Raw genomic sequence first — 23,694 nt, forward strand, 5'->3', positions numbered from 1 at the left:
CCTCCTAGTTCTGTGGTTGGCAAACCACATGTTCCGCGGCTCGCGAGCCACATGCAGCTCTTTGCCCCCTTCAGTGTGGCCATGAAGTTTCAATCGCACTGTACGTGCGCGCCCGCACGTGGTATTTTGTGGAAGAGCCACATTCAAGGGGCCACAGTTTGCCGACCACTGTCCTAGTTCATAGGTAGACACTCAACCACTGAGCCAGGCCAGCAGGGCTATACCACTAGTTCTTAAATTTAAACATTGTCTACTGACTTCCTATTATGATAAATATGGATTTACCTCACACTTTGTAGTTCCCTTCTTCCATTGGCCCTAAATATTTTTAGCCTTAATCTGAGCTTATATACTGGCTATCTTTGTAATTTTAAGTAACATTTTTCCGTAGTATCTCTTGATTCATGGATAACTGTTAACATTTTGGGGGATATCATCTCACCATTTAGGAAGCAGATGGAATGTGGAGAGTTCAAAAATAACTAACTGGTTTTCTGGCTTCCTCTGGTGGAGAGTTCAAAAATAACTAACTGGTCTTCTGGCTTCTTCTGTCTCCTTTTAATCTACAAACAGTAAATATTCTCTTAAATTGGTTTATGTTGCTTCCCTGCCTAAAATTCTTCCATGGCTATCCACTCACCTAAGATAAGCATCACTGTCACCTGGAAACTTGTTAGAAATGCAGTATTATGCTCGGCCTGGCCTGCTGAATCAAAAACTCTAAGAATGCGGATCAACCATTTATGTTTTTACAAGTCCTCCAAGTGATTCTTTTTCTTGTTGTTGTCGTTGATATAAGAGAGAGTAGAGAAAGACAGGAAGAGAGAGAGAAACATAGATTTGTTGTTTCATTGTGGTAAGCGAAGTCCTGTGTATATGAATTATTTCACTTAATCTTCACAACTCTATAACTATCATTATTGTTAGTACAGTGCAGGGATTAAGAGTGAAGTCTGGCCGAAACCGGTTTGGCTCAGTGGATAGAGCCTCGGCCTGCGGACTGAGGGGTCCCAGGTTCAATTCCCGTCAAGGGCATGTACCTGGGTTGCAGGCACATCCCCAGTGGGAGATGTGCAGGAGGCAGCTGATCGATGTTTCTCTCCCATCGATGTTTCTAACTCTCTATCTCTCTCCCTTCCTCTCTGTAAAAAATCAATAAAATATATTTAAAAAAAAAAAAAAAAGAGTGAAGTCCGGCCCTAGCCGGTTTGGCTTAGTGGATAAAGCAGCAAGCAGGGTCCGGGTTCCTTTCAGGGCAAGGACTGGTATCTCTGTTCCAGGCTCCGCCCTGGTCCCCGGCTCGTGCAGGAGGCAACCAATCGATGTGGTTCTCTCACATCCATGTTCTGTCTTTTCCTCTCTTTCCCACTCTCTCTAAAAATCAATGGAAACATATCTTCGGGTGAGGATTAAAAAAAAAAAAAAAAAGAGTGAAATCTGGAGCCAGGCAGTTAGGATTGGAGTCCTAGCTCTCCCAACTGGGTGACGCGGGGCCTCACTCTCTCCCGCAGTAAGACTGGGGTAGGGCAGCGCCTCCCCCTGAGAATCCTATCCAGGCGTCCCCCCTGGAGCTGCTGGGGAGCTCGGTGAGTTGTGCCGAGTGCTCCGCACAGTGACCGGCACACAGTAAGCACCAAGCAAGCGCATTCCTACTCCCCACAGGGCCCCTCGACCGAGGCGGGAAGGGACCTGCCCAAGGTCTGGGTGATGACGGAGCCAGGTATCGGGTATTTAATTCCCTTTATTCTTCCGAGGCCGGCATGCCGCAGACCCGGTGCAGCCCGCCCCGGGGGTGCCGTGAGGTCCGGTCCAGGCCCGCGGTGCCCGCCCCGGGGGTGCCGTGAGGTCCGGTCCAGGCCCGCGGTGCCCGCCCCGGGGGTGCCCGCCCCGGGGGTGCCGTGAGGTCCAGCCCAGGCTCCAGCGCGCCCACTGGATGGGCTGTGCCGCCTGGCGGTGCCGGAGGCGGGGACGCAGCGCCCCCAGCACCCACCCCGCCGGCCGCGGAGCTGCGGGGGGACTCCCGGCCTCGCGGGCTACACCCCGCCCGCCGCGGCCGCCCGAAGCGCCGCCCGCCGCCCTCTCACCCCGCAGCGGCGGCGGCAGCGGAAGCGGGGAGGCGGGCCGGGCGGCCGGGGCGGGGCCGCGAGCGGCATGGAGGAGGCGGAGGCCGCGGCGGGCCGGGCGGAGCGGTGCCGGCCCGGGAGGGCCCCGAGCGGGGCCCAGGGCCCCTGAACCGTGAGTGCCCCCGGGCGGGGAACGCGGCCGGGCGGGGCTCCCGAGGCCTCAGGAGGCCCCGGCCCCGCGAGGAGCAGAGCGGGACCGGAGAGGAGGCGGCGAGGGTGGCAGGGGGTGGAGGACGGGCCGGGGAAGCCGCCGCCCTCGCCCCCCAGGCCGGGGAAGGCCCGGGGCTTGGTCCTGGTGGCGGCCGATGAGCCCTGAAAGCCGATTGTTCGCCCTGTTCCTCCGGGTCCCTGGGCAGCCCCCCGTCCCCCGTCCCCGGGGAGTCTCCAGGTGACCTGACCCCGCGGAAGGGTTTTTCCCGGAAAAGTTGAGCCACTTTCCCGGGTCGCACGGTATGGGTGCCGGCGGGGCAGAGCTCCTGGGAGGCCCGCCCCCATCCCCCCCCCCCCCCCAGGCCTCGGACTCCGGGAAGAGCCCCTTCCTCCCGGTGACCCGCCGGCCGGTCCCCTCGGTTTGCCAAGGCATGGGCTCGGGACGGCGCTGACCTCCTCCCCGGCATGGACGACTGGAAGCCCAGCCCCCTCGCCAAGCCCTTTGGGGCGCGCAAGAAGAGGAGCTGGTATCTCACCTGGAAGTATAAGCTGACCAACCAGCGGGCCCTGCGGAGGTGCTGTCAGGTAGAGAGACGTCCCAGACCTCACGGGGCTCCGCCCCGCCTTCCCCAGCCTGGGCTGTGAGCGCGGGAGCCCTTCTTGGCCGCCCTCACCCTAGAAGGGGGGGTGGGGGGGGGGTGCAGGTTCCTCGTGGGGAAACCTCTCTGTGCCATGTCCCTGTAGGTACTGGTGTGGGCCCAGAACAGCCTTCTAGGCTTCCGACAGAAGCGGGAAGTCTGATGAAAGGCTTTGCCCAGGAGCCCACACCGGTCAGGCCCTAAGGGCTAGGACCCAGGTCTTCGGATGCCCAGCTGGTTCCCTGGGACTGGCTCCATCTCTCGGAACTAATTGTAGAGGGATCCGAGGAAATGAAAGCCTCACATTGAAAACTACAGGAGCTCTGGGTAGGGAAGAAGGGAAGGTCAGGGGTGTCCCTGAGGAAGGTGGTCATGACACTGGACCCTGCTTGGAAGAGTAGAGTTGACCCTGGGCCAACAAGAGGAGAGAAAGACCCCAGGTTCTCCCTGTGCCATCCCTGCCGCCAGGGCCCTCCTTTCAGGAAGACCCTCAGAGATCTGCAGGGAGGCCCTAGCTGGTTTGGCTCAGTGGATAGAGCGTCGGCCTGCAGACTGAAGGGCCCCAGGTTCGATTCTGGGCAAGGGCACATGCCCAGGTTGCGGGCTTGATCCCCTGTAGGGGACGTGCAGGAGGCAGCCAATCAATGATTCTCTCTCATCATTGATGTTTCTATCGCTCATTCCCTCTCCCTTCCTCTCTGAAATCAATAAAGATATATATTTTTTAAAAATAATAATTTATTTTTTTTTTTTTAAAAAAGATCTGCAGGGAGTATCCCTCTTTAGTTATCCCCACTTCTCCCCTCAGACAGGGGCTGTGCTTTTCCTACTGGTGACTGTCATTGTCAACATCAAGTTGATCCTGGACACACGACGAGCAATCAGTGAGGCCAATGAAGACCCGGAGCCAGAGCAAGACTATGGTGGGGCGAGGCTGAGGGTGGGATTGGTGTGTGGGTCAGGCGGGGTTCCCTGGGATCTCACGGCTGAAACAGCAGGCAGATCCCAAAGGATGAGACTCCCTCCATGACCTGTGGTGTCCGCACAGATGAGGCCCTGGGCCGATTGGAGCCCCCACGGCGCAGAGGCAGCGGACCCCGAAGGGTCCTGGATGTGGAGGTCTATTCAAGCCGCAGCAAAGTATATGTGGCCGTGGATGGCACTACGGTGAGTGGGCTGGTGTCTGGTGTACAGTCCTTTCTATTCAGGGTGTGGTCCACTGGCCCTGGGACCCACTGCCCGAGTAGGAACCGTACCTCTGCCAGTTTCTACGTGGGTGGCTTTGGAGGCCTCAGTTCCTCATCTGTAACCTGGGACTAATCATGATTTCTACTTGTGAGGATTAAATGAAAAGTACATGAAGTGTGTTACATGTAGTGGGGTTTTATCAGGAGTCATTATTAGTATTAGTAGGTAGTTAGTTCATTGTTACTTATGTCATAACTACTTCCTGGTCCCTTCATTAGCCTTAGCCTTGTCCCAGGCACTGGGACCGGAAAGTCATCAGATCTGGCCCTACTCAGAGGGATTAATCGAATAGAGCGTGATGTCTCCAGCATGAGGCAGAGACAGTCACGTGCTCTACGAGCCGTGAAAGCCGTGGAGGGGAAGGTCGTAGAGAGAGGTGAGCTCTTTTGGTGCGGTGCTATGGGGGCTTCCCGGAAGAGGTGGCCTTCAAGCTGGGTTGGAAGAGAATTGTGTCAGAGGCATAGGTAGGCAGGAAGAGAGGTTTCATTTCATGCAGTTGTTGTTTTTCTTAAGCGCCAATAAGACCGAGAGACCTGGAATGCCAGAGTGAAGAGTTGGACTTTGTCTCTGCCACCTTGTAGGTACTGGAGGATGAGGCCCGGGAGCAGGGCCGGGGTATCCACGTCATCGTCCTCAACCAGGCCACGGTGAGGTTCTAGGGGCAGGGGACCTGGAGGGCCAAAGCTGAGTCCTCCCTGCTGGCGACACATACTCAGTGGTATGTGCTTTGCCAGGGCCATGTGATGGCAAAGCGTGTGTTTGACACGTACTCACCTCATGAGGATGAGGCCATGGTTCTGTTCCTCAACATGGTGGCACCCGGCAGAGTGCTCATCTGCACCGTCAAGGTCAGTGACTCCCGTGGCCCCCTCCCCTAAGACCCAGCTCCAACCCTGCCCACGGCTCTGTGTTCTATGCCCCTTATATGGCACACTGAGAAGAGACTCTGGAGGAAGGTAACGCAGGTCCCGGTACTAGCCTTGTTATTTTTATTAATTGAGCATGTAGTGAGTGAGCACATACCGTGTGCCAGGCACTGCTGTGGGTACGGGGCTACAATGGGAAGCAAGACAGAGTCCCTGCCCTTAAGGCGTTTGCTCCAGCAGAGCAAGATTTTTTTTAAAAAGCAGCCAAATAAGTGTTTAATGTCAGGAAATGATAACTTGTATGAGGAAGAAAATGAAGAAAGGGAGACAGAGTGATGGGGGGTGTATTTTAGAAAGGGAAGGCCTCTGTAAGGAAATGGCATGTGAGCAGAATGCTGGAGGAAGTGTGGAGTGAGCCATGTAAATATCTGGAGGAGGAGCATTCTGAATAGAAAGAAGGGTACGGGTAAAGGCCCTGAAGTGGGAAGGTACTTGGCATACTTGAAGGATGGAAAGGATGCCAGGGGAGCTAGAGCAGAATAAGGGAGGAGAAAAGAGTGGGGAAGAGGGCAGAGAGAGCGAGCAGGGGACAGAGGTGCATACTGTGTGGGATTATGGTAAGGATTTATTAGCCCGGTGACTTCGGATGATTCTCAGATTTCTCCCTAAGCCTTCAGTTTTCTTACCTGTGGAATGATAGTATTCCCAGAGGGTGGCCGTGATAATTTAACAAGCTAATTTGAGGAGAAGATCTGGCATGGTGCTTGACACTTAGTTGGTGCTCCATGAGGCCAGGTCTCCTGGAACTGTGCTGTTCAGGCTGACCGCCTTCTCTGGTCTCCCAGGACGAGGGCTCCTTCCATCTCAAGGACACAGCCAAGGCTCTACTGAGGAGCTTAGGCAGCCAGGCCGGCCCTGCTCTGGGCTGGAGGGACACCTGGGCCTTCGTGGGACGAAAAGGAGGTGCCGGCACCATAGTCCACCCACCCTGTAGTATTAAGGGCCTAGGGGAGCAGAACCCCCGATGGGATGGGGAGGGAAGCAAGTAGGTGCCAGTGGTGGTGAGTTGGATGAAAGTGGGCAGGGAGATGGGAAGAAGCTCCAAAACTGGAGTCTGGGGCCCCATTATTCCCCGTTCCTGCCCCTTGCCAGGTCCTGTCCTCGGGGAGAAGCATTCTAAGTCACCTGCCCTCTCCTCCTGGGGGGACCCAGTCCTGCTGAAGACAGATGTGCCGCTGAGCTCAGCTGAAGGTGGGATTAGTGGGGGCTGGGCTCTGGGCTCCTCTTCATGGGGCTTTATTCTCTTGACGGGGTGCCTGGAACTCTTCAGACCGCACTGGCCTCATGCCCCCATCCTGTTGACCCCATCTCTCCCTCAGAGGCAGAGTGCCACTGGGCAGACACAGAGCTGAACCGCCGCCGCAGGCGCTTCTGCAGCAAAGTTGAGGGCTATGGGAGTGTGTGCAGCTGCAAGGACCCCACACCCATCGAATTCAGCCCTGACCCAGTGAGTGGGGCCTTAGGCAGTGAGGCTTGGACTCCTTCCCAGCTTGGCAAGGGGCCCTAGGACAGATCCAGGTTGGGCTTTCTCTGCCTCAGCCTGGGAGGGAACCAGGGGCTGAGGATTTACACTGAGCTCTGAAAGATGGGGCATCCTGGGGAGGGAGGGCAGGCCATGTGAGCAAAGGCCCAGAGTCAGAGTTGGGCTGAGTGTGTGGAGGGCCCAGGACAGGGAAGGCTCTCTGCCTTTTCCCTGAAGTCCCCCTTACCCCTCAAGAACTCTTCCCTTGGGAGGGATCCAGGTTGAAGAGGGAATAAGGCAAGAGTTAAAAGCTGTTTCTCATTCAGCTCCCAGACAACAAGGTCCTCAATGTTCCTGTGGCTGTCATTGCAGGGAACCGGCCCAATTACCTGTACAGGTGAGCCTGGCAGTGGGCTGCATCCAGCACCAATAGGAGGGTGCTCAGTGGGTGGGAACCCCAGGCTCATCTATCTGTAGGAGGAACTCTTGAGGTGGGCAGGAAGACAACAGATTCTAGGTCTATTTACATATGTGGGTGAACATGGGGAATGTGGGCCCAGCTATAAACACAGGGGAGCCCTGCGTTGGGGGGACAAAGAGGCCTAACTTATCCTTGGGCTCCCTAGGATGCTGCGCTCTCTGCTCTCAGCCCAGGGAGTATCTCCCCAGATGATAACCGTGTTCATTGATGGCTATTATGAGGTGAGTGGGGTTTGGGGGCTTTGGGTGGGGCAGAGCACAGTGTTTCAAGTGCTGAGTAGCAGTGATCACAGAACTGGCGAGGGAGATAGCCCAGGCAAGGACTGTGAAATGTGGGGGCTTGGCATGCCAGGGCCTGCAGAGGTGGGCAGGGGGGAGGTGACTCGTTGGATGACCAGTGGCCATGCCCCCCAGGAGCCAATGGACGTTGTGGCGCTGTTTGGTTTGAGGGGCATCCAGCACACTCCCATCAGCATCAAGAATGCCCGCGTGTCTCAGGTACTGCCTTGGCAGGGATGGAAGGGGCAGACACCGGGCAGCACCGTCCACCATAAAGCTCATATGCCTGTTTCTGTTCCCCACCCAGCACTACAAGGCCAGCCTCACTGCCACTTTCAACCTGTTTCCGGTGAGTAGTAAGAACAAAACTCTTGGGCCTAGGGAGGGGAAACATGAACATAAAGTCTGGCCTTATGTGGCAAACTCTTCATCCTCCTCATCTGGAAAATGGGGAGAGTGCTGCCTGAGCAGTGGGATGAGGGTGGAGGAGACATGAGATGGGAACGGTCCCCTTGGGATCACGTTGTCCCCCTCCTGCTGCAGGAAGCCAAGTTTGCTGTGGTTTTGGAAGAAGACCTGGACATTGCTGTGGATTTTTTCAGGTGAGGGGAATGCCCTTCCATTGCAACCTCTATAAGCTGCATGGGGCCTCTTTGCTTGACTGGGTCTCCAAGGAAGAAGGCAGTGAGGTGTCTTGGAGCGCTTTCTGGAGGAAGCAAGCTCAGGTGGGGGAAAAGTCTGAGCAAATGTTGAGTGGCAGGTGTTGGGCTGGAGTAGAGAGTTGAAAGGATAAATGGAAAATGAGATGGAGATTTAAGGGGAAGAGCAAGGGGTCATGGCTTTTGAGTTCCATCTCCAGCCCTTTGTGCATCACTGTATGACTGGGTTTGTCCTTGTCCTTCCCTGAACCCCTGACCCTGCCTCTCTCAGCTTCCTGAGCCAGTCCATCCACCTGCTGGAGGAGGATGACAGCCTGTACTGTATCTCGGCCTGGAATGACCAGGTAGGCTGAGAGGCCAGGGGTCGGCTGGGAATTTTGTAGGGTCCCTGAGCTAATACCTCCCACCGTGGTCGCCTATCCCCAGGGGTATGAACACACAGCCGAGGACCCAGCATTGCTGTACCGCGTGGAGACCATGCCTGGGCTGGGCTGGGTGCTGAGGAAGTCTTTGTATAAGGAGGAGCTTGAGCCCAAGTGGCCCACACCAGAAAAGGTGTTCTGGCAGGGCAGGGTAAGTGAGCCGGGGTCCTCTACCAGCTCCAAATCTCTTGACCTTCATAATCTTCCATGCCCCCAGCTCTGGGACTGGGACATGTGGATGCGGATGCCTGAACAGCGCCGAGGCCGAGAGTGCATCATTCCCGACGTTTCCCGCTCCTACCACTTTGGCATCGTGGGCCTCAACATGAATGGCTACTTCCATGTGAGTGGGAGGGATGTTGCCGGGGTGAGGGACGGGGGCGAGAGGAGGGCACAGTATGGCAGATAGCACAAAGAGCATGGACTCTGGAGCAACCCCAGGTCTGCCTCTCACTAGCCATGTAACTGTGGGGAAATTACTGATCCTCTTTTTTTTTTTAATCTTTACCCGAGGATATGTTTTTTATTGATTTTTATAAAAAGAGAGAGAAACATTGATATAAGAGGGAAACATCAATCGGTTGCCTCCCTGCATGCCCCGACTGGGGATCAAACCCACAACCTAGGTATGTGCCTTGACCGGGAATCAAACCCAAAACGTTTTAGTGTACGGGACAGTGCTCTAGCCAACTGAGTCACCTAGCCAGGGCTACCAATCCTCTTTAAAAAAAAAAAAAAGTTTTTATTGATTTCAGAAAGAAGAAGGAAGAGGGAGAGAGAAAGAGAAACATCAATGATGAGAATCATGATCAGCTGCCTCCTGCACGCCCCCTGCTAGGGATCAAGCCAGCAACAGAGGGTTCCCCTGTTCCAACCCCAGGATGTGCCCTGACTGAGAATTGAACCATGACCTCCTGCTTCATGGGTAGATGCTCAACCACTGAGCCAAACTGCTGGGCCTACTGATCCCTCTTTTACCTCAGTTTTTTTATTTTTAAAATGAGAATTAAAATACTGTTTACCTAGTAGGGTTGCTAGGTTATGAGGTTTACTAGTAAATGAGTTGCTATATGCAAAATGCTTTGAACTGTAAGCATTATATAAGGGTTAGCTCATATTATTTTTATTATTACTATTCTTAGCATGAGGCTGGGTGCGGGGAGAGTATTTCTACTGCCAAGCACATATCCAGCCCTGCAAGTTCTGCCCTCTCCTGTCCTTGGAAGTTCTGCGTCCTGAACAGGGAGGTCTCCAGGTCTCCACCCCCTATATGGTTGTGTTCAAAGTGCCACTCCTGCCAAAACCGGTTTGGCTCAGTGGACAGAGCGTCGGCCTGTGGACTGAAAGGTCCCAGGTTCGATTCTGGTCAGGGGCATGTACCTTGGTTGCGGGTACATCCCCAGTAGAAGATGTGCAGGAGGCAGCTGATTGATGTTTCTCTCTCATCGATGTTTCTAACTCTCTATCTCTCTCCCTTCCTCTCTGTAAAAAATCAATAAAATATATTTTAAAAAAAAAAGTGCCACTCCTGTTATAGCAAGGGAGGCCTTGAGACAGTCCAGCCTGAAGGAATGGACAGCTTCCAGCTTGAAACCTCCTAGAAGTCAGAAGGGCCCTGAAAGACCAGCTAATACAAGACCTCCACTCATTTCCCCAAGAGGAGCAGGCATTTACCTCAGCACCTTAGTCACAGGGGTTTCCTCTCCCAGGCCAACCAGCCCCTTTGCCCACTACTTCCTGGCTTCCGTGGATCTAGAACAGCTGGTCCAGGGAGAACCACTGTGGACAGGTACTAGCTCAGGGGTCAGTGGCATGAGCTGCTGGTGTGGAAAGGAGCTCTCTGGCAATGCTTACGCCCAAATTAAAGGCAATAAGAGCCCGCCAAGGATATTGCAAAGAGGACAGGAAGACAAGGAAATTAGAGGGACCTTTACAGGTCCAGGACTTAATTTGTGGGTCTGTGGTTATGTAGTGGGTCAGTGGGCAGGTGTGGGCCAGACAATGGAAGGCTCTGATTTGCACCTTCACACCCACTCAGGAGGCCTACTTCAAAAAGCACAAGTTCAACACAGTTCCAGGTGTCCAGCTCAGGAACGTGGACAGGTAGGGCCTGGGGACAGGGCAAAGGGTAGGATATCTGGGAGTCTTGATGACCCTTATTTGACAGTCCCTTCCAACCCTGGGCCTGTATGTTTATCCCATCCTGCTGTCCCCCAGTTCCCATGTGAACCTCAGCCCTGCTCCTGGGATCTTGGGGCTACCCTCTCCCTTGAACCATTTCTCCCTCTCCTTTAGTCTGAAGAAGGAAGCTTATGAAGTGGAAGTTCACCGGCTGCTTAGGTATGGCCTAAGGCATTAGGGGTGCATGGCAGGGAGTGAGAAGGAGTCAGATACTAGGGTCCAGGCCTCATAATTTGTGGGGCCCGCTGCACAATGAAAAACAGGGCTCCTTGTTCAAAATAAGAATTTCAAGACGGCAACAACTAAGCAAGGGGCCTTGTGTGATACACTCATGAGTGAGGGCCTGTCTTACTCCCCTCCCCCACCGCAGTGAAGCCGAGGTGTTGGACCACAGCAAGAACCCTTGTGAAGACTCTTTCCTGCCAGACACAGAGGGCCATACCTATGTGGCCTTTATCCGAATGGAGAAAGATGATGACTTCACCACCTGGACTCAGCTTGCCAAGGTGCCCCTATGCCACACCTACCCTAGAAATGCCCCTTCCCCCAAGATACAGGGAGCCTTTTACCTTAGAACCTTTTCATTACGCTTCCAGACCCATCTTCAACCTCCTTGTCCAGATTTGTATTTTAACAGCTGCTACCTCTTATTATAAGTACTTTAAGAAAAAAATTAATTTGAGAGATGGTAAAAAGAAAAAAAAAGATGCCATCTCTTGCAGTTTGAAGAGGCTGCTGAGGAGGGATGGGGGCTGGGCCTTGGGTCCTCAGAGGCCCCTCCCCGCAGCTCTCTGACCCACGCCTCTCCCTACTCCACCCCACAGTGCCTCCATATCTGGGACCTGGATGTGCGTGGCAACCACCGGGGCCTGTGGAGGTTGTTTCGGAAGAAGAACCACTTTCTGGTGGTGGGGGTCCCAGCCTCCCCCTACTCGTGAGTGACTCTTTTCTGCCCTTAGAAATGGGAGACTGGCTGGATGGGACATAGCTAATGACCTCTTTCCTATTACCTTCCCAGGGTGAAGAAGCCACCATCAATCACCCCAATTTTCCTGGAGCCGCCCCCAAAGGAGGAGGGAGCCCCAGGAGCTGCAGAACAGACATGAGACCTCCTCCGGGACCCTGCAGGGCTGGGTACTGTGTACCCCCAGGCAGGCTAGCCCTTCACCCCATCATGTAGGATTTTGTAGACACTGGCAGGGGTTGGGGCTGGTTTGTTTTTAACATGAGACTTAATTACTAACTTCAAGGGGAGGGTTCCCCTGTTCCAATGCCCCTATTTCTGAGTTGGAGGTCTATTTATTTACTTCCTTGTTGGGAAAGGGCAGGATAGTTGCTGGAATCCCTGAGCAGCTGATCCTCCCCTTTGAATACTCCCTCCTCCCAGGCCTGGCTCAGAATTTAACCTATTTATTTACTGTCCTGAGGGCCTTGGAAACAGGGTGAAGCCTGAAGGAACTTGATTCTTTTATGGACTGGGGTGCTGCCCTGAGGGTGTGGCTGGCTCTTACTCAGGAAACTGCCCCAGCAGGGGCCCGTCCACTGATGCAGACGCACTCAGAGACCCTCACCCTGAACCAGGCCTCTTCTCGGCCTCATCTTTGTCCAGGTTTCCAAAGCTGGATAAGGTGGTCATTGATTAAAAAAGGAGAAAACCTCTATGGATGTATCTCGTGATTGTGTGTGTGTGTGTGTGTGTGTGTGTGTGTGTGTGTGTATGAGAGAGAGAGAATGCTCATGATGGATGGTGAGTTTTCCTTACTGCCCTCCATATAGGGTTTATCTTACATTTGGGGCCATTTGGCCACCAGGGGATGCCCAAGTCTCAAACTTCAAGGTTTTTTCCTAGGCTCCACCCTAGAGCCTGACCTGTTGGGGCTGAGCTTGGAGTAGCCACCCCACACCCCTTTCCCACTGTTTAACCACCAACCTGTTTCCTGCCTAGCTTGTCAGGGCCAGGCACTTGTCCCCAGATATGGAGCAAAAAAAACCAAAAAGGGATACTTAGATGTGGGAAGGCAATGGGAGCACAGGTGAGTATAGTGAGGCATGGGCGGGAAGAAAGTGGGTGAGACAGACCCGGGTTGGGCATCATTCAGGAGGCTAGGACTGGGCTGCAGATGGAGACATAGGAACAAGGATTTCTGTGGCCATTAGTGCACTGTATGCAGATTTCATAGCTGGGCATTTTTTTCTGAAGAAAAGCCATTGTTTTTATCAGATTCTCACCCAGTCAGTGATCCAGAGAAGTTAAGAAGATCTAAGTCATAAAGGTACCAGAAAATGAATGGGATTGTCTATAGGGAATGGATGAGATACCCCAAGCAGGGAAAGTATGATATTTAAGGGAGCTATGAAGGACTTAGGGTCAGGAGAGTACAGAACATTTCTAGAACAACAGTCTGCCTGCAGAGCCTGTGTGAGGCGAGCCTGGTGAGCACCTGTAGAGCCTTGGCCAGGAAAGCAGGAACTCCCGCCCTTTCGCCAGCTCTCTGCCCCCCTGCTTCTCCCACAGGTGCCTGGAGCTCAGATCGGCGATGGCACGGGTAGTGTGTGGCTAGGACGTTTCTTGCCACCCTGCTGATTTCAGTGTTTGCTGTAGCTAGAGATAGTGTTTGAGGTGCCATAACAGCCAGATTGAGGAGCAATTAGCTCACTATGAGGCGGAGGCCCACCCTGGGCAAACAGATCAGCAACCTTCCTTGTCAGGCCCTAAACACTGGCCTGCCCCACCCAGGCTGAGCACTTCCTGATGTTGCTGGTAGTACCCACCATCAAGAAAGCCTTGACCCATCTCAGGAGTTGTGTGTGCAAGGCACAGTAAAGTGGGGAAGGGGGCTCATCGCCCACCCCCCAGCAGGCTCCTAATTTTGGCCTCAAACTAGCTCTCAGGCACTGTATGGCTCTGGCCAGGTCCCTTCCTCTCTGGGCCCAGCAACAGGTGGTAGTTCCTGGCTCCCTTAGGAAAATCTGGGAAGAGGGGTCCAGGGGTCAAAGGGAAACAAGGGGAGGACTGGTTAGCCAGGCTGGGCTTTGCTTGGTAGCAGACACCATGTTCTCCAGCCATAGCTGCCTCCTGGTTCAGCAGCAATCAGATCTGTGTGGGGGACATTCTGGCCTTCTGGTAAATCTGTCGCTATATCAGATAGCGTGGGCCTGAAACTAGTCACATGCGTTTCTAGGCCCAGTTTCTTGAGGATGGGGGTGGTTAAGACAAAATGGAGATCAGATCTGAAGAGCACCAGGCAGGCCAAGACCAAGAACACGTTCTTTCTGAAGTCCCCAAAGCAGGGAGCGGTGTGGGGGTTTACCTGAGTGGGAGGGGTAGGCAGCTTGGGTCCTCCAATGGGGCTTCCAGAGGGCTTCTCAGAGTCTAAGGAGTGACTCCCTCCCATTGCCCTGGCAATATTTTTCATCTCCCCTGCCCCCACTTGGGCACAGGCTTGTTATTTTCATAGCTTTCTGGTCCAGTGCCCCTACTCAGGAATGAGTAGTTTCAGTCCAAAGTCCTCCCACATTATAGGAAGGCAGGCTGACCCAGCCCCCACCGCCTCCCTCAGTGCCCTCTCGGCCATCCCTGTCATGCTCCCTCCCAGGCCTGGAGTTCACACGGAGAGAAAAAATAGCCACCCACCTCCACTCCTCTTCTGCTACCTTTCCAGGGGCCTTCTGTGTCTCTAGCCCCACAGGAATCTGAGGCCAGTTCAGGCAAGATGGGTCCCACTCCCCAATGATACGCATGAAAAGAGTCCCAGTGAAAACAATTTAATTAGTTTATGAATTCTGAAATGCCTTCTACACATCCGCCCGGTTACTGCTTATTTTGCATGTGCTCAGGATATAGGGTGCCTTATTCCCCAGTGGAGTACTGGGGTCACCAAGAGCTCCTGTTGTCCTGAAGGGGTAGCAAGGGTTTGAGAGACAGACTGGAGGAATGGGCAGGAGAACTGGCTACCCTAGAACTGGCTCTGGAACAGGTGGGCCCCACCCCCACCAATGGAAGGTAAAGTCAGGCACAGCCTGAAGGGGTGGTCCCTATGTGGCCCCACTCTGGCCCAAATGACACTGTTAGATACTGTCGCCACCCTGATCACGGCCTTTTGGCAATGCCAGGGTGCTCTTCCCAGTTCCTGTGTGGCAGGAGCAGTGGCGGAGGCAGAGGCAGACTTATTTCAAATTGCAGTACAGGTACATGGACACAATCATGGCAGCCAGCTGGTGGGGAAGGAATAGGGAGAGGTGAGGAGACATGATCATGGTCCTTGAGCTTTAGTCTCCTGCCCCCCAAACTCCCTACATGAAACTTTTAGAAGTCTGTGTCCTCTAGAGAGGCCTCAGAGATGGGACAAGCACCCCTGTTCCAGTGGGGATATCCGGCTCCAACCGTCTCACCCCCTTACCTCCAAGCCTCCAATTCCGGCTGCCACACCACCCACAGTGATGGCATTGGTTCGGATGTCACTCAGAAGCTGCTTGAAGCAACCCTTGGAGAAGGGAAAAGGGCATCTATAGTCAGCTCCTGTGTCTCCCCCCCCCCCCCCCCCGCCTCCCTTTCAGCACTCTGAGGCCATTAAAACAGCCCCAAACTTCCATGCCAGCCCACACCTGTACAGGTTTGTCCTCAGCCCTCTTCTTGGTGCAGGGTTCCGTGCCATTGACATCATCAAAGCAACAGTATGGGGGAAAGACCTTGTTATCTGTGAAGTAGGGAGACTCCTCAAAATCCGTGTAGTTGTTGAAGCCACAGCACTTGAGCTGGAGACAAGGAGGGGAGGGTGTCATTGGGGCCTTGCCTCTTTCTCCCCACTCCAAAGCCTCCCCAGCCCACCTTACCCCTTCCATGGTGCTGTTCCACACTTGTGTGAAGTCTTTCTGGGAGCCATAGTCCTTCTTGATGGTTTGCACTGCCAGCAATGTCAGGTAGTGCTCAGCCTGGGTAGAGCAGGACAGTGTTTAGGGCCTGATAGGCAGGGTGGCCATTCACAGGCCACAACCCACTTCCAGGGCTTTGCCCAATCTTACTCCCTTGCCCCATCCTCAATCCTCACCACTGAGGTATACACCAAGGCGACCACAGCAGCTGCAACCTCAGCAATGAAGATGATGAGGAGGATGAAGAAGAACTGAATAGGAAACAGGGGTCTGAGTTTTAGGGAGAGACAGTCCCTCGTGAATTCCTTGCCCTAACCCACCCCCCATAAAAAGGGGGCAGGGGCCCCTTCGCTGAGGCCCTTGGAGTCCAGAAGAGGGTTTGGGGATCTCCAGGGCCTGGTGTCAAAGGTGAGGGGACCCCAAGCCTTGGTGATGGGCCTGTGGAACTGGGTTTGACACACCATCATGAGGGCACACTTGTTCTCAGTGTGAGCACCGTAGCAGCCCAGGAAACCAAGAGCAAAGAGCACAGCGCCAGCTGCGATGAGGAAGTAGCCCACGTTGACAAACTGCATGGCACTGGACGACAGCGGCCCGAAGATCTTCAGGAAGGATGGCCCATCGACTGACACCCAGATCCCCACTGCCAACAGGGCCACACCACACAGCTGGAGACAGAGAAGCAGACCTTGAAACAGTGCTGGCAAGCAGCTCCCTACCACACAATTGAGTCAGGAAAATGGGAGATGAGAAATTTCCCCCTTTATTGGCTAAGAAGTCTAAAAACTCATCCAGTAGGGAGGGAAAATATCCTGTAAAGCCAGAAGGATGGGAGCTGGGATACCCACAGCCGCACCAGGCTGCACACCTAGGCAGATATAAATGGGATCAGAGATTCCTAAAATATCCCTGTGGTGGGGCGGGGGGTTACATGGGGGTGCCCAGACTTTCCCTCACCGATGCCAGGGTCCTGACACATAGCTAGGAGTGAAAACAAGCAGGTGAGCACCTACCCCACCCTATTTCCTCCCCAGGCTATGGGCGTCTGGAACACCTATGTCCTCTGATAGGTGGAAACAGGGGGGTGGTAGCATTGAGCAGCCTCAACAGTAACCCTGGTAACGAAGGCGTGGTTGAGGTTTACACCTACTCCCAACCTTGGAGAGGAAGGTGGTGAGAAGGGACACCTACCCTGGGGCCCCATTTGGCTCCCTTCCAAGGTTAACTCCAGACCTGCCCTTTATCCAGCCTAGACCTCACCCGGTAGAGACTGAGGGGGAGTACAGTCAGAGCGCTTGGAGGCTCCCTAGCTCAGCTCCAACCCTCAGAGGGAATCCTGAGGCCCGGAATGGGGAGGAGGGCACTGCCCAGTTCCCAAAGCTCTTACAGCAAAGCCTTTCGGATCCAGAGCTTCAGGGGATGAATCATCCTGACACAAACTTGGTGCCTAGTCCCCACTTTCCAGCTTTAGGAGCTGAGGCTAGAACCAGGAGTGAAGTGGCAGACCATGGCTGCATTCCAGGCATGTTTGCCCAAGGACAAAAAGCTGGACTTTCAGCCTGCAGGGTCAAATTTCAAGGAGTCTGAGGCCTGCCCTGCCCTGCCCAGCCTGGCAATGCCTGGCAACAGAGGCCAGAAACCAAACCGGATTTGCCTTTAACCCCCTCCGGCCAGAGTCTTTACTGTCCAAATTGATGGGATCCTGTTGTCTTCTCTACATACATGAATAACGGCTGGTTCTCCAAAGCCAAAGGGAGCCTGAGACACAGCCCCACACTGGAATCAGAGTGTTTTCCTTACCCCAGACCAATTTCTCCAAATTCATCTACACTCCGTGTCTCCACTTCCTCACCTTTTACTCACTCTAGCCCACTCTATGTGGCTCCCAGGTCTCCGGTGACATCCTATGCTAAATCTGGAGACGCTTGATACAATATCGTCCTTGGCCTCTCTATCTCGCTCTCCTTGCTTTCCTCCCTTGCTCTTTCTCCATCTGCTTCCTGGTGGCCATTTCTTCGCTTATTCCTTATAAGCTGGGCTTCTTGGAGTTCACTCTCCCTGAGTGCTCTCACCCACTGAGTGGCTTCCATGACCACCTACAGGCACATGACTTTCACATATCCATGTCCAGTTCCCACCTGAGCTATAACTCTGAGCTGCCTATGATATACCCCCCGGTTGCTCACGCCACAAACATGGGCATCATCTCCAAGACCTCTGTCTCCCTTGCCTCCTCTTGCATCCCTCAGCCACCATCTGAGGCTTTCTCCTTTGTCTACTTTGTACATCTCTCCCCATCTCCACCACCATCTCCGGGGTTTATGCCTCATTGCTCAGCTTCCTCAAACATGCCCCACATAATCTGTTCCTGGTTTTCTGAGCAATGTCTGATTTTACTGCCTCTGGGCCTTTCTGCAAGCTTTACAGTTCCCTCACACAGGGCAAATCCCCGGCCTCAGCCACTTCCTCCAGGAAGTCTTTTCTGACCAGGTGGAGTTCATCCCCCTCCTATGGTCTCCCTTAGCCCCTGTGTTAACGCCAGAAATACTATGCTGTAACTGTCTGCCTATCTGGCCTGCTGGACCTGAGGTCCTCCAGGGTAGAGAAAGAGCTTGCTCACCTGTTACCCAGCATTCAGCACTGAATCTGAGGCTATAAACATGTGTTTAATGAATAGGGCTGCTTGAGGCAGACCTTCTGCTGTGAGGTGTGGGTCTTCTCTTCTTTCAGCTCCCCATCATACAGAGGCCACCAAATTTCCTCCCACGGGAGGTGACTTAGGGCAAACCCCTTCCCCCCTCTGGGCCTCAATGCTATGAAAAAGGGAGAATTGTTCCCATTAACCTGCCCTGCCCTAAGTCTGGACTAAAGCTTCCTGGAAGGGAGGAGATCCCCAAGTTTCTCTACTCCAACTCATGTGTCATCCATGCTGCGGAGTGAACTCAGCATTTGGAGAGACCTCTGCATCATAAGGGGACACTGGCAGGAGACTCTGGGCACAGTGGCTCCAATTCCCCAGCTTGAGCTCTACTCAGGTTGTGACCCACTCCTATAGGAAGCCCCAAAGAGCTCACAACACCCATACTTACAAAGATGAGAAAATTGAATAAGATCATCATGGTCTTAATGAAGCTGTAGCACTGCATGGTGGCTCCTGGGAGGCAGACATGTATGAGTTAGAACCTCCCCCTGCAACCCCCAGGCTGGCCCTGGCCCTGACATTGAACCCTGACAAATCAGACTCCAGACTCCAGAACCCATATGTTACCAAGCTTCCCCTGCATCTGGACTCTGACACCTCAGGACTTTTCCCAATTCCCATCCTGACACTCCTACCTCTCTGTACTGCCCAGACCCTCAACCAGCACCTGACACCTAGATCCTAACACTCCAGGCTCATCCCCCGGCACCCAAGCCCAATGTCCACACTGTAGGTCACTCCATGCCCTTCCCTGGCACCTAGATATCTGTGACCCCTCCCCAAACCAAGAGTAGACTCCTCCAGGGCCCTCCCCAGGGTCCTTCCAGCTCCCCGAACCTGCTTTCAGATTGAGTTTCCTCCATAAGACAATCTCTACTCTATGCCATCACCCACCTGTTCAGGACTCTTGGTAGTGACTTCTGAAAGAAGGATCTGCTGAGGCTCCAGTGGGGACAGACAGCTCCAGGGAACTGCCACTGAGTGGGCAGACAGGGAGCTGGCTCTCACACGCCACTGCTCACCTGCAGGCGGGGCAGGTGTTTTAAAGCCTTCCTCTGCCCGCCTGCCTGCCTGCTCCACCCCAGCCCTTAGGCCTTCTCTTGCCCCTGCTGCCCCCTGCTGCCTGGAGATCCGTTCCGACAGCCACAAGAGCATTGGGACTCCACCTGCCAATACCAAGCACGGGCAATACCCTGCCTGATCTGAGAAGGGAGAGAAATCTGGGGATGGGCAGGGCCCCAGAACTTCTGAGTGCCCCCCACCACCACCACAGTGCACATATGTTTCTTACCCTGTATCCACAGATACATTCATACACCCAACATGCTGTGCTCACAGGCATGCACATCTACCCAAGTTGCCATCTATATATTCACACACAAACAAAAACACCTACTGATGCTCACGAGTACACACACACACACACACACACACACACACACACACACACACGCGCGCGCGCACTTTCAAGGCAGTGACCAAGGTTTGGCAGCTTCTGCTCCCTCCTTTGAATAATAAAAAGCTCCTCGTCCTTTTCCTTTCCCAAAAAGATCAAATTCCCCATCTTCTTCCTCCCTTCATCTCTCCTCCTCACTCTTCTCCCTCTCCACCCTTTTCCCCCCAAACTTCCCTTTTTCCCTTCTTCCCTTAGCACTCTGTATACACCCCTTCCCTTTCTGCCAGCAGGTGGCACCATGGTCTCAAGAAAGCATCACTGCCAGCTGTAAGGCCCTGCAATGCCCACCATGGAGGCTGCCTTCCCACTTCCTATTCCAACATTCCTGATGGAGGTGCTGGGCAGTCCTGGCTTTTGAGTCACTCAGACCAGGTGCTCAAATCCTGGTTCTGTTGCTTATTAGCTGTGTGACCCTAGGGGGCATTTCTCAGACTTGGTTTTAATGTCTAGTCGGTATTACAGAATTGTTATAGGTCTTTAAGAAGAGATTTTCTCCCCAATCTGGGACATAAGCAACCTTAGTGTAAAAAGGTCCAAGTGTGGAAAGTCCAAGCCAGAGGGGGTATGGCATGGACAAAGTGGATTTTAAATTTTGTTGTGTTTTTGTAATGGGAGGAGGCAGCTGAAGAGACAAGAGAGGGGAAACTGACAACACAATATTTTTACAGATCATGTTTTAAATGCAATACATATGTGGTAAATCATTTTTCCTTCACAACAATCCTATGAGATAGATTCTCTTATCTCCTTTTTATTTTTAATCCTCACCTGAGGATATTTTTCCATTGATTTCCAGAGAAAGTGGAAGGGAGGGGGAAAGACAGAAACATCACTGTGAGAGAGACACATTGAGCCTAGAGGTACGTGGCCTTGACCTGAATCAAATCGGGACTCTTCAGTCTGAGGTCCGACACTCTATCCACTGAGCAAAACCAGCCAGGGCTCTTATCTCCTTTTTAAATATGGGGAAACAGAGGCACAGAAAGGTTACGTTCTTGCCATGATCACATAGCTTATAAGTGGCTGAGCCAGTATTCAGCCCAGTCTGGTGCCAGAGTCTACGTCTTACCCCCCATCAAACAGACTGTCTACATTGATGGAATCTTGAAAAAGGCAGGAAGGACTGGCTTCCAGAAAGAGCAGGGAAAGAGGCCTTGGTCTGGGACTTGAGTAAGAAGATGGCCAAGGGCAGGTGGGTTTATAGGTATAGTGGCTAGAAGTGGATGGGGGCTGGGTTGGTTTCTAAGACTGAGGATGGCAAGAATGGAAGCTGGAAGGGAAGAAGGTGTAGGGACTTTGAGTGTGGTGTGGAGGGCCTCCCAGCTGTCTCCTGAGGGAAAAGAGACAAGGTGGAGGCGGGGAAGGGCGAACGGGGGCCTGTACACGTGGGATACGAGGGAAAGGAAGAGAGGGCTAAGATGTAGAGGGAAAGGAGCAAGCCCAAAGTTCCACAAGAACTCAGTACAAGGCCTAGCAGAGCCATTGATGTTTCTGTCGGCTACAAGAAAGGAGATAAACCCAGGGTTGGAACCTCTTACATCCCCTGGTGATCTAGCCATTTCTCTTCCTGCACTGATTGTCCACATGGCTTTCTCTTTTGTCTCGGGAAGAACTGGAACCAGGTCACATTAACCTATGTCCCCAGTGTCCTGCACATATGAATTTGTTGGTGAACATTTCCTGAATGACTGAATGAGTGAGTGCAGAATAACAAGAGTTAAATGTCGGGGCTTTGGACCTTGGCCATGATAGATCTGAATCCCTGCCTGACCCTGATTGTGTGACTTCACCTGAACTTCAATTTCCTTATACGATCAATCTTCATCATTTAGTTTACATATTGTGAATTACCTACTCATTAAAATTTATTTGTAATCCCAAACCAATATTCACGGTACTTTTGAGGTTATTCATGGACATGTGTACAGCTGCAAAAAATGTGAGTTGTCCAACTTGCATGTTCTCAGCTGAGGTTGAACAGGAGAACACCCTGCCTTCTCATTTCAGCTATTATAATGTAATATAATGTGGTCTTTGTAGTGTCATGTGTTTTGCATTTGGGGGCTTTTTGTTGGTGACTTTGCTGTTTAAATGGCCCTGATGTCATGCTGAAGTGCTATCGAATATTGCTAAGCACAAGAAGGTTGTGATGTGCCTTCCAAAGGACACATGTGTGTTATATGAACTTCATTCAGGTGTAAGTTATAGTGCTATTGGCTGTGAGTTCAATGTTAACAAGTCAACATTAATTTTTAAATTAGGTGTCTTTAAACAGAGAAACACATAAAACTAGGTGATGTACTGATCAATCACTTGATGAAAATGTTATGACCTGGTAGGAATCTAACCTTGTACTTCTCCTAGGAGCATTGGTTCAATATTTGCTAATTCACTGTTCATAGTGGTAGCTTTATTAGGACATAACTACCATCAATAACAAGAGTCGAGTGTATATGAAATGGGAATAATTATAGAATTTCCTTGTAGGGTTGTTGTTTGTAAGGTACTTGGTATCAAATTTGGCACAGAGTAAGTGCTCAATAAAATTGTTAATAGTGTTAATGTGGATGAGTGAGAAAATAAAGAAGTGATTTTCCCCTCCTCGGAGTTCCTTTTTCCCAAGGGGCCGAGCTGAGGTTTTCTGGTTGGGCTGACCCACGGAGAGAACCTGACCTATGGGGAGGGGCCGGGGACCAGGACCTGTAATAAAGAGCCCCACCCATATACACTCTGTATGTCATAAAGACCTCAGCTGCCCTGGCCAGCAGCACCCTTGGGCACACTCACAGAAGCTTTCTGTGCCCATGGGGCCTTCTCAGCTTGTCCGTGCCCCTCGGCCCCAGGGCTTACGTTCCCCTTACCGCAGGCCAGGTATGGGCTGGCCTCGGCCCAGGTTTCCCAAGATGTTCAAGTGTAGCCGCAGAAGGTACCGGCAGAAACCCCAAAGCCCAACTGCCACCACTGCAGCCACCAACCTTGCCACCATGGCCAGAGATATCAACAACACCCACAATGTCACCACCAGTGTGTGGATCCTTCCACTGCAAGGTTAGCCAAGGGCCCTGAGCCAGGATTTGGGGTTGGAAAAACAGGGTCACTGAAGTTTCCCCCACCTTAGCCCTGCATAGGCACTCAAGGGGACACATGCTCTGTGAAATATTACCCCAAAGGTATGGAGGGGTCTTGATGGCGGTCTTCCGAAAAGGCGGAGAGCCTTAATGGAAGACATATTGGCTGGAAGTGGAGGGTGTGGGGAAGTGAATGAATCTAAGAGCAGTGGAGCTTCCAGGACTGCTTGCTGCCTTCCTCACACTCTTCCCTCTCCTTCCTCTCCTCAGTTCTCAGACGCCTCTGTCAACCTGGCAGCTTTCTGATCCTCTAGAAATGCCCAGAAACTAGTCCAGAAGCTTGGCTGGCTCCGGACCTGTATCTTCTGGGGGCCATGGGTGGTGAATAGCAGCCTAATACAATCATTTCTGCCCACTCCACTCTGAGGTATTTGCAGCTGACTGCAGGGTATGAGGGCTGGGACAGGCTTCAGTGACAGCAGCAGGGATCACAGTTAGACAGTGGAAGGACAGGACAAGGTCAGCAACACGCACCAACTCCCCACCTTTGGCTTCAGCTTTTGATATACCCTATGAGGTCAGGGCCTTCCTGCCTTGCACTCCCCTCTGCACAGGGAAAAGGGTCTGCATAGACAACTTGGAACCTATAGGGAGCCAGGTCCTTGGGGAGGAAGATAGAGGAACAGATCAGGAAAGGATAGGAGGAAAGAGATTTCACTGCTTGCCTGTAACCCTGTGAATGATTCAGTGCGGTGTATGTGGCTCTGTGTGCCTGGGATGGTCAGTGTGTAGGTGTAGCTGCTGGTGTGTGTGTCTGAGAGCATGTGGGAGACCAGAACAATGGGAGTGTAAGTGGACATGTGACCGAGTAAGCCTTTGCAATTGAATGTGCCTCTGTGGTCAGCTGTGAGCGTTAAGGTGTGTTTGTGAGGGTATGGGTGTACCAGAGAGAGGCATCAGCTCTGCTAAGAGGAATGAAGGTCAAGAGGGGGAGGGGGCAGCCTGAACAAGGAAATGGTTGCTTCTGAG

At 52.9% G+C, this 23,694-nt stretch overlaps 3 protein-coding genes across 7 annotated transcripts; 2 read left to right on the forward strand and 1 right to left on the reverse strand.

Annotated features, from left to right (window-relative positions):
- The first annotated feature begins 2,147 nt into the window (after positions 1 to 2,147).
- Positions 2,148 to 12,227, forward strand: POMGNT1 (protein O-linked mannose N-acetylglucosaminyltransferase 1 (beta 1,2-)). Of its 5 annotated transcripts, none has more exons than XM_036350873.1 (22): positions 2,148 to 2,235; positions 2,703 to 2,858; positions 3,720 to 3,834; positions 3,960 to 4,078; positions 4,741 to 4,806; positions 4,894 to 5,007; positions 5,871 to 5,988; positions 6,178 to 6,276; positions 6,405 to 6,532; positions 6,874 to 6,944; positions 7,174 to 7,249; positions 7,442 to 7,525; positions 7,614 to 7,655; positions 7,850 to 7,908; positions 8,237 to 8,309; positions 8,392 to 8,520; positions 8,605 to 8,730; positions 10,426 to 10,490; positions 10,683 to 10,727; positions 10,939 to 11,074; positions 11,393 to 11,502; positions 11,587 to 12,227. In XM_036350873.1, the coding sequence occupies exons 2-22, from the start codon at positions 2,739 to 2,741 to the stop codon at positions 11,672 to 11,674; spliced, it is 1,983 nt and encodes a 660-aa protein (XP_036206766.1). In that variant the 5' UTR covers positions 2,148 to 2,235; positions 2,703 to 2,738; the 3' UTR covers positions 11,675 to 12,227. The 5 variants fall into 5 exon arrangements, with proteins under 5 accessions (XP_036206766.1, XP_036206770.1, XP_036206768.1 ...); XM_036350874.1 differs by having other exon boundaries at positions 2,192 to 2,235; positions 2,636 to 2,858; XM_036350878.1 differs by lacking the exons at positions 2,148 to 2,235; positions 2,703 to 2,858; positions 3,720 to 3,834 and adding an exon at positions 4,378 to 4,535 and having other exon boundaries at positions 4,673 to 4,806.
- Positions 12,228 to 14,317: 2,090 nt separating this feature from the next.
- TSPAN1 (tetraspanin 1) lies at positions 14,318 to 19,190 on the reverse strand. Its single transcript, XM_036347553.1, has 8 exons — positions 19,036 to 19,190; positions 18,530 to 18,594; positions 15,902 to 16,108; positions 15,617 to 15,691; positions 15,402 to 15,500; positions 15,174 to 15,323; positions 14,969 to 15,052; positions 14,318 to 14,783 (listed from the first exon to the last, which is right to left on the reverse strand). The coding sequence occupies exons 2-8, from the start codon at positions 18,584 to 18,586 to the stop codon at positions 14,736 to 14,738; spliced, it is 720 nt and encodes a 239-aa protein (XP_036203446.1). The 5' UTR covers positions 18,587 to 18,594; positions 19,036 to 19,190; the 3' UTR covers positions 14,318 to 14,735.
- Positions 19,191 to 22,401: 3,211 nt separating this feature from the next.
- P3R3URF (PIK3R3 upstream reading frame) lies at positions 22,402 to 22,979 on the forward strand. Its single transcript, XM_036347554.1, has 2 exons — positions 22,402 to 22,645; positions 22,936 to 22,979. The coding sequence occupies exons 1-2, from the start codon at positions 22,402 to 22,404 to the stop codon at positions 22,977 to 22,979; spliced, it is 288 nt and encodes a 95-aa protein (XP_036203447.1).
- The last annotated feature ends 715 nt before the right edge of the window (positions 22,980 to 23,694 follow it).

Source organism: Myotis myotis, unplaced genomic scaffold (assembly GCF_014108235.1).
Source record: "Myotis myotis isolate mMyoMyo1 unplaced genomic scaffold, mMyoMyo1.p scaffold_m19_p_2, whole genome shotgun sequence".
In the NCBI taxonomy this organism is placed as follows: domain Eukaryota; kingdom Metazoa; phylum Chordata; class Mammalia; order Chiroptera; family Vespertilionidae; genus Myotis; species Myotis myotis.

Excerpts from the sequence above, each read along its gene's own strand:
- P3R3URF (XM_036347554.1), top strand. The coding sequence starts at position 22,402 with ATGGGGCCTTCTCAGCTTGTCCGTGCCCCTCGGCCCCAGGGCTTACGT. Across the intron at positions 22,646-22,935 it reads GTGGATCCTTCCACTGCAAG|TTCTCAGACGCCTCTGTCAA; the intron begins GTTAGCCAAGGG and ends TCCTCTCCTCAG.
- TSPAN1 (XM_036347553.1), bottom strand. The coding sequence starts at position 18,586 with ATGCAGTGCTACAGCTTCATTAAGACCATGATGATCTTATTCAATTTT. Across the intron at positions 15,501-15,616 it reads CCTTGGTGTATACCTCAGTG|GCTGAGCACTACCTGACATT; the intron begins GTGAGGATTGAG and ends TGCTCTACCCAG. Across the intron at positions 14,784-14,968 it reads CCGGAATTGGAGGCTTGGAG|CTGGCTGCCATGATTGTGTC; the intron begins GTAAGGGGGTGA and ends CTTCCCCACCAG.
- POMGNT1 (XM_036350873.1), top strand. The coding sequence starts at position 2,739 with ATGGACGACTGGAAGCCCAGCCCCCTCGCCAAGCCCTTTGGGGCGCGC. Across the intron at positions 6,277-6,404 it reads GCCGCTGAGCTCAGCTGAAG|AGGCAGAGTGCCACTGGGCA; the intron begins GTGGGATTAGTG and ends TCTCTCCCTCAG. Across the intron at positions 7,656-7,849 it reads CCACTTTCAACCTGTTTCCG|GAAGCCAAGTTTGCTGTGGT; the intron begins GTGAGTAGTAAG and ends CTCCTGCTGCAG.